Source organism: Xiphophorus hellerii, chromosome 9 (genome assembly GCF_003331165.1).
Source record: "Xiphophorus hellerii strain 12219 chromosome 9, Xiphophorus_hellerii-4.1, whole genome shotgun sequence".
NCBI lineage: Eukaryota > Metazoa > Chordata > Actinopteri > Cyprinodontiformes > Poeciliidae > Xiphophorus > Xiphophorus hellerii.
This window is the reverse complement of record NC_045680.1, coordinates 6,073,234-6,082,040: the sequence shown is the minus strand read 5'-3', so window position 1 is coordinate 6,082,040 and position 8,807 is coordinate 6,073,234. Positions and strand designations below refer to the sequence as shown.

The window sequence follows — 8,807 nt, the reverse complement described above, 5'->3', positions numbered from 1 at the left end:
CTGCATGTTTCTGAGGAGAGGATGGGATTTCTCCAGTGCTTTGAACACAATCCAGCCTGATCTGCTCTGTGAGAAACTCCAAAAGATAAATATATTTCCCCGTGGATTGAATAAAATCACAGAGTGTGATTAATTATGCTGTAACAGCATTACTTCGCCCCAAGATGAATTTATTCACCTAAAGCATTTCAGGAAGAAAAAAAATTGAACATAGGAGCAAAGTCATTGAAATTGAAATCAGTACTCTTTATTAAAGCTGAAATTCAGACCACAACTGGTTTTGGCATATGCCACACATCATCATTCACAAAATTATTCAAACAGTTATGCAATTTTAAAAGTTGTTTAACAGACAACACAAAACAATTAGTTCGCTCAGTTAGCTGTTAAAGTTTGGGGAAAAAAGATAACTTGCTTGAAAGTTTATTCCTACAGAGTTTATTCCCCTTAAGTCCTCGTATCAGATTTGCTTTTATCCTACCAAATCCAGACTTATTGTAACAATTCATACAAACTGAAATGGCATAGTACATTTACTGAACTGTTGTCCAGGTTGAAACTTTCTGATACCAAAATAGAAATCTGTTCAAGTTATTGCTAAACAGTAAGTTTTCTGGTAACTTGTTTTTTTTTTTAATCAAAACTGTTTTACCTGCTGGTAAGTTAGTCAGTCTGGTCAATAGAACTAGTGACAATTATTGTGCTTGATTTAGCGAGGAAAAGCACTCGACTTAAAAACAGCAAATTACTATTACAAGTCAACTTTTCTTACAATTAGTTTTCAAAAACATGAAAAACATTTAAATGAAAACATAATGTTTGAAGAACTCAAGCATCAGAGTAACTTTGGCCTCGTGTGCTGAGGAGCGTAGTCCTGAAAAAACATGTCGATGTACTGCAGGATGTGGTCCACGGCACTGAGCAGAAGGACGTCGGTGTTCACGTCCAGGTCCAGTTCTGACGAGTAGTTCTTCACTGGAACGATGTAGGAGGTGGACATGCCCAGAAGAGCTCCGGCTTTGTTCATCTGCAAACACACAACTCGCACATTTCAGTCCAGACTAAAGCAAACACAAAAGTTGTCTGAAATTAAACTTTTAAATCCAATAAATAACAAATTTTGTTATTTATTGGATAAAAAAGTAAATAAAATAGAAAAATGTGGGTCCCTGTGTTGGAGCCACTCTTAGTGCCCTAACTTCGAACAAAAAATAATTTTACTAATGCAAACTGCGATACATTAATAGGTAGTCCTGTACATCAGCAGGTATGAATTGATGCATTGTAAGTTTAATACATAATCTAGCCAATAACTCCAAAGAAATTTACTATAACTTTGCAATATTTTAATATTGTTTATTGAGGCTGGACTATACAGTTGGAAAAAAAAAAATCACAATATAAGCATTTCATATCAGTTGATAGATAATTATCAATTAGAGTTCTGTTTCAAATATCTGAAATAATAAAAAGTCTTACTATGCAATAAAAATCTGGCAGTGCAACCTTTTCTGTTTTATTCACAGTTTTAACTCTAAGCCATTATTTATTTTTAAGCAGTTATGAGGCACAGTGGCAAAACCCTAAACTGCTGTTGCTCAACAGTTACTCAACCGCTTGTTGCTAGGTAACCACATTACTCAACAAGTTGTTGCTAGGTAACCAAAGAGTGAGAGTTAGTTGATGCCAGTAATCTATCTTGCTTAGCTGGCCTTGACAGTTTGTGCGGCTAATCTTTACTACTTTTGTCCAACTCTCCCAGAATGCTGTGCAGTTCTGGATCGGAGTTCAATGAAAGTATTGATTAATCATATTGATCCAAATTTATTATGATATATGTTGCTATGGATTCTTGTCCAGCCCTATTGTTTATATTTATAAATATCCAAAAAATGTGGGCCTCATTTGGACCAATGAGTTAAGAGAAAGTATGAAACCTGACTTTAGATTACGCATTTCCACCCACCGTCTCTCGAACACTCAGGCTCTTGTAAACATTGCTCACATCTTTGGCCGTTTCTGGACAAATTTGGTCAACGTGGGTCAGCAGAGCCACCTGGTGAACCCCTAAAACAAACAAAAAAAATAATTAAATAACCCTTAAGGTAATTTAAAATCCTAACTTTGGGGGGAAAAAATGCTTGTGAACTGATAAAATTATGCAATCGTCTTTTTCCGCATTATAACGGTCAAAAGGACAGGACATCCTTAAATCTTTTAAAACTGCCTTTAAAGATCAGTATATTTACACTGCTACACTCTTTCCCAAAATAAATAGCCATAATCCACATCATTTTCATTACTGTAGAAAACCCCCCTACTTCTGTAGGGAGGAACCTCTGCAGAAAATGTAATTATGACATTTTGTAGTAGTGCCATCTGGTGGACAAAGAAAACCCCAAATGTTCAACAGAAATTAATGTATAAGTTTGTGTTAAGATAAGTGAACAAAGCTAGTCTGTGTGAGTTAGTTTAGGATTATTTTAAGAACTGAGATGGGGAAAAACATCTAATTTGAGTTGTATTCCTTCAACACAGCCAAAATGCTTAAAATGTCCTAAAGATCTGTTAATAATGATTATATTCTTAGTCTTAGACTCCACCACTTTGATTAGAAATACTTTATAACTTTCTATCAAGTATATTTCTTGTACCTTGATTCAACTTGCAGAAAATGAGACCTAGAAAGCATTTACCTGTTAAAGCTACATGCAAAACAGTGATTAACTTACATAATTTATGCCTCCGTGTGTCTGTCTGCGTTTGCTCACCTAGCTCGCTGATGAACTCTCGCAGCTGTTTGAAGGTGGAGCTGAAGCCTTTGTGGTAGGATGAGATTTTCGAGGCGTCCACTACGAAGGCCACACAGTGTATTCTGTCCCTGAGGCTGGGCGTCTTCACGTACCCCGCCGTTTCTGTGCCAACTGGTTGATCCGGACTGAACTGAGGACAGGCGAGTTCAAAGATCAGGCTACAAACATTAAACTGTGATGGCAAGAATATACAAAGAGTGAGTTTTCCCCCATGACTGTGAGGAATATGCGTTCAGAAGATTTAAAATAATCAGATATAATCCTCCTACCTTGTGCCCTTCAGGAACCTGGCCTTTAATCACGGACAGGATGTCGTGTAGAGTCAACCCGGTCGTCTCTCCGTCGCCGAGGCCCATGATGTCACACAGCACCAGCCCAGTGTTGTCCTCCCCCTTCTGACCACGGATGTTGAAGGACTGTAGCTGACAAAATGGGTCAAAGTTAATTATGTAAAGCTAATGAGCAAAACTTATCAACTTATCAACAAGAGAGAGGAGGGACAAATTTAAAAAAAAATAAAAATCTGAATTTCTACTGTTTATTAAAAGAAGTGAGAAATAAAGGCCTTCAGTCTGCAGAGTCGAGTGTTGAACAGCAGGGCGTGGTGGGCTGGAGAAAGAAAACCGGTTGCTTTGTTTAAAGTAACTGCATTATTCTTCCTTGAACACGTTAAGATAGCAATGCGGTACATGTTCATCACTTTTTTTTTCCACAAAACCATTCTTGGATTCTGAAATTTTAGTTCTGTCTATTTTGAGCTCTTTCAGAATGAGCTCTTACAGCTCCTCCTGTCACTTTAAATCCAAATAAGCTGCTGCTGGCCACGCCCCCCCAACTCAATGTTGAAATGGCTGCAACCCGATATGTAATTATACAACTGTACATCTTTGAAAAGCAGAAGTGGAGCCTCCTGCACAGCCAACAAGAATGCAGCAGGTGGTTTTTGGATGGTAAGTTGACAACAAAAACACTCATCTTTTCCAGCAGCCATTGTGCAGCCCATACAGCGGTAAAACCAGCTGAACAAACGTCCTGAAGCTCTGCTTGGGTTGGTGGTGACGGGTTGGGCTTTGCTTGGGTTGCTAAGTAACGGGGCAGTGCCTGATGATTTGTGATGTTACATTCAGGTTTTTGAACCGGCTAGTTTTCCAGACACCAAGAAAATATCAACTTATTCCCAAAAAGCAGCTGCATGTTTTTTTCAAAGAGCTTGGGTTGCTTTTAGAAACAGTTGAGACCCAAATGGAAGTACAAAAATGAGCAAAATGTTAATTTACCAGAATAACTCCCCTTTAAAAAAATATTTTCAACATGTCACTTGTACAATGAACCAAAACACTGGGGAGGTGGAAGAGACTAATTAAGGCAGAAACTTTTAATTTGGAGGTGTAACGTGTCATGGAGCAATACAAAGTACAGCACGACTAAAGTAGACAAAAAGATCCATGGTTTAAATTTTTTAAAAAGATTAATTTTCTATTTTATTAGGACTGTGCGCATCAACCAACATTAACAAACGGTCCATCAGGCGTGAGGATGTGTTCGCTGCAGGTCAACCGTTACCTTTTTAGTGAAGCTGGTGTTGAAGGAGGAGCCCACCATGGCACGGTTCGTCACTCTCCCATTAAACACAGACTGGACTGAACTGATGAAACTGGACTTTCCAGAACGAACCGGTCCGAGGAGGAGAACCCGGGCCTGAGGCACATCCTTACAGCTGGGTCTGTAGGAGCTAACAGCCTTCATCAGGCTTTTCTTTTGCCTTTAATTTAAAGATTAAACGATCAGAAGATTGAAACAACATTCATTTGCTGGAAGATGGAGGCTAAATGTACTCACTCTTCGGTCCACTGAACATCTCTCCACTGAGATTCCAGCTTTGCCTGAAATCCTGTAAAAACTTAATTAATTAAAAGATTATTAACTACCAGTTCAATGATAGCTGCCCTGAAAAAATACATAAAAGGAAACATAGGAAAACCTCTTATATTTGAAAAGCTGCAAAAGTTAGTGTGTAAACAAATTACCATGTCAAGATATGACAATGCTTCTTTAATGTACTTTAGGTGTTATTTTAGCTTTGTCAAACTTGAGACGGGCTAAATATCATGTTTTTTTTATTATCTTTACTGTTTTCTCAAACTTTGAGTTGACTTTGAAAAATACAGGGTGGGTTTTAAATCAAAGAAAATTAAAAACCAAAAACTGCACATTTATTCAAAAGCTTTAGCAAATAACTTGGGTTTATTTCCAAAGCACATATATTTGGTTTGTATGAGTTGTGTTTACTGTACATAAAAACCCAAGAAAGTAAAGCAGTGACTGATTTTAACATAAATGTGTAAATTTAGTGTTAGAGATTATTTTTAAAGAAATTAATATGCCCGCTAGTAGCTTACCTGGGATTCCTACAGGTTTTTCCCTCTTTTTCTCTTTTGTGCTGTCATTTTGTGTCTGACTGGAAATAGTGAAGCTGGATGAGGTCAAAGTAAGAGCAGGAGGCGAAGGATTGCTTAGAGGTACAAAGGAGGAGGAGCTGATTGGACGTCCGAACGAGAAACCCACACTAATAAAAGAAAATATGTGTCAGACTATGCACTGAAAAACAAAACAACAAATTTCTTCCTTTTCTAAAATCTAGACTTCTTGAGTAGTTCAACCCAAACTTTTGTCAAAAACAGTGTTTTTGAGAACAAATGCCATTCCCCCTCCTTTAAGTAGGTAGGAATATGAAGTATGAATTGGAAGTACGATGATTTGCAAAGGTATTTAAAAAGGAGCTGCCATAAAGACGTGGCTGTGGTTTATTGAAGCAAAACATTAAGCTACTGAATAGAACTGGGCTCACAATGTTGCCGACCTACTAGGATTAACAAAATACATGTCAAACTTCAGAGCAAAAGTAAGTACTCTGAACTCAACATTTTTTATATTTTATAAACTGAGAGAGACAAGAAAACAACATGAAAAATAACTAGCTTTTCCTAACTAGTAAAAAAAGTTTTAGGCTGTGCATTGACACCTTTATTATTCTATATTTTTGTAATTTTGGTCATCTTGTACCTATTGGAAAAACCTATAACCATGCACAAATTTGTATCCATGTGAATTTAGAAAAGTGTGACAATTGTCTGCTTTATATTTTGTATAATGTAAAGCACTTTGAAATGCCTTGTTGCTGAATTGTACTATACAAGTAAAATAGGATTTATTTGATTGATTATAAACTATGGCAACAAAGTGACAGTTGATATAATTGAATGGATGTTGAAGGAATTTAACTTTAAGGAAAAACAATGGATTTAATTAGGTCTGTGTGGGACAATTCCTGGGGCAGAAGTGTAAAATCAAGGCGCCATCATACAGTAACATTTTATTATTCAAAATTGTTTACCTTACTGATAAAATATATTTAAGCTGATAAAAGCAGTAGGCTGTGCCTTTATACATAAAGTAAAATTCAATTGATAAATTATAATTTTATAACATTACATACCAAACTACACACAGTCACTTTTTATGAATAAGCTCCTAGTATTTATTTTGTAAATATTAACTTAGCCCAGTCACATTTAGAGTGTGGGAAGTAAGAAGTAATAGGACGTTGCTAATTTGATTTGATCAAAAATATATTAAAATGCTTCAGGAAATAAGTTCATTTGCTTTGTTGTAATTTATTCTACCTTTTTCTGCTGTCCATGGGTTTGTATTTCGTAGCTCCTTATTTGATATGTTCTTGTCTCTGTTTACAGCCGTGTCTGATATCTGGTTTGTTTATGAAAGCTTTTCCTTTTACCTAATGAACACAGCTGTGTCACATTGCTAATTTACTCTCGCTGTGTTTATTCCCAGATTTTTCCTTTCAGGGTATCTTTGTTGTCTCCTCATCCTGCTGTTTTTTCTTCCCACCAAAGTTTTCTTATTCTTTATGTTTAAGGACTTCCTGCTAACTACATATTTGCTTCTGTTTAGGTTAACTATTGCTACAATATTCAGGGGTCTCAAACTCCAGGCCCCGAGGGCCGCAGTCCTGCAACTTTTAGATGTGTCTCTGCTGCACCACACCTGAACAGAATAACTAGGTCATTAAGGCTTGGAGAACATGATCTACACAAAGAGGAGGTAATTAAGCCATTTCATTCCAGTGTTTTGTACCTGTGGCACATTTAAAAACTGTAGGTCTGCGGCCCTCGAGGCCTGGAGTTTGAGACCCGATACTTTAATGTGAACAAAAGTGCATAAAATTTTGATTGGTGGAGCTTATATCTGTTGGCACATGCATACATTTAACTAGAATCAGTTATGATCACTTTAACACAATTTAAACTTGCTCTCTATTCATTAAAAAGAGTGTTGTACTTAAAATGCATCACTTAAAATAGACTTTGTTGCTTATGAAAACTCAAAGCTCCACTGTTTCCTTCCTCTCAATTTTCCATTATTGTTCACAGAACTCTGTGAACAACCAGCTTCTTTAGCAGCAGCGACTCAAACTGCTGCTGCTAAAGAGGAACTGTCAAGCCAACAGTCTTCCCAAGACTGTTTATGTTAATTACAACATAACGTGTCTTAATTAAGACTAATGGTTTTACATTGTATAGTTTGAGAAACTGCAGTTTTTGTTATAAGTTTCTGTAAGCCATAAACTCATAAGTGAACACATCTGAGTTTCACTTTTTTAATCGAATCACGAAAATAAATTAACTTTTCGAACGTATTCTAGATCGTTTATAAGGATCTTTTCTGCTGTCATTTCCACACCCAGCTTTTACAGAAACCGATCAAGCCAAGATCAAAAGTGCAGAAGCGTCCTGCAGAAATTTTAAAGCAAGTAAATCAAATTATTCATTTGCTTCTTGCAACAGAAACTCTGGTTACCTGGGTTTGTCTTCGCTTTTTTTCTCCATAGTGACCTCTGCGAGTAGACGTGACATAGCGCAGCAGATGCGTGGACAGACGAAACTTTAATTTCTCCACAGCGACGTTTTACCACGAAAAGAAAGTGAAACCGAGAATTTCATAAACCCACACAGCTGAGAGGTGGAACAAGTGATCCATTTACACAGACGGTAGTTCTTAAAGTGAAACTCATCCCCAAATCGAAGTTTTATTATTTAAATTGCCCAAATAAGTTATTTGAGATTCTATGTTTATGATTCTGTGCAAATTCGGAAATTTTTGTGCAATTCTTTTAATTCGGCATTAGTTTGCATAAAATCGTCCCACTACTGGCCTCTCCGGTCAGACGGAAGTTGAATGTTGTTGCATGTTTTTGTTTACATCCGGAAGTTTCTCGCATGCGCACAACTCTGAAGGGCAAAAGCAGGCGATTATTTTTATATTACTTTTAATTTAATGAGATCCTACGGTTGCTGTCACGTGGTTTTTCTGCGTGTCGCTTATGTACAGCTTATTTTTGATATTTAATTAAGCTCTTTCTCTTATGCTTTAGGAACCAACGAGAAGATGGTTTCTTTTGGGAGAAAAATATCATCTCTTCACCAGGGAAATTAATACGACCTCGCTGGCAAGGAGGTAGGAGAATTAACCCATTACACACCTTATGCTTATTATGGCAACAAACTTGATGAGCAGGCTGCGTTTATCCCAGTTTGTCAATAGTTTCCTGGATCTAATATTGTTGTCAGAAGAAATTAATGTAGACAACTTTTTTTTTATTTTATTTTTTACATTTGTCATTATCTTCCGCTTTCATTTGTATTCTTTGCATGAAAACCAAAAATAATATGCTCAAGTCTTAGTGAAAATTTAGTAACACATTACAAATTATAAACTTAGTAAGCAAACAACTTTGAATGTTTTAATCACTCCTTTCCGCTAGGGGGCGCTCCAGGCTCAAATTTGAAGCTAGCAATCTTTACCTGCTGATTAACAGCAGGGGTCAACTTGAGGCCGTACTTGTGCTTTTTTTTTTTTTTACTCTTTTCTGGACGATCCTGCTACCAAATAAGAGAAACTTTCTTCCATTACAGT

General features: G+C 36.7%; 1 protein-coding gene across 3 annotated transcripts; it reads right to left on the bottom strand.

Annotated features, from left to right (window-relative positions):
• Window positions 1–225: 225 nt before the first annotated feature.
• On the bottom strand, window positions 226–7,895 carry ifi44g (interferon induced protein 44g). Of its 3 annotated transcripts, none has more exons than XM_032572921.1 (8): window positions 7,692–7,895; window positions 5,213–5,379; window positions 4,653–4,713; window positions 4,377–4,575; window positions 3,083–3,235; window positions 2,772–2,943; window positions 1,967–2,067; window positions 226–1,027 (listed from the first exon to the last, which is right to left on the bottom strand). In XM_032572921.1, exons 1-8 carry the CDS (start codon window positions 7,745–7,747, stop codon window positions 836–838), a joined length of 1,101 nt encoding a protein of 366 aa, XP_032428812.1. In that variant the 5' UTR covers window positions 7,748–7,895; the 3' UTR covers window positions 226–835. The 3 variants fall into 3 exon arrangements, with proteins under 3 accessions (XP_032428812.1, XP_032428813.1, XP_032428814.1); XM_032572922.1 differs by having other exon boundaries at window positions 3,083–3,229; XM_032572923.1 differs by having other exon boundaries at window positions 4,653–4,704.
• Between the last annotated feature and the right edge of the window lie 912 nt (window positions 7,896–8,807).

Bases quoted from the DNA above. Each gene is read 5' to 3' on its own strand.
- ifi44g (XM_032572921.1), bottom strand. From the start codon at position 7,747: ATGTCACGTCTACTCGCAGAGGTCACTATGGAGAAAAAAAGCGAAGAC. The intron at 5,380-7,691 runs GTAACCAGAGTT...TTCTTTTATTAG, and splicing joins AAAAGCGAAGACAAACCCAG to TGTGGGTTTCTCGTTCGGAC. The intron at 4,714-5,212 runs GTAAGCTACTAG...TAATTAATTAAG, and splicing joins AAAACCTGTAGGAATCCCAG to TTTTTACAGGATTTCAGGCA.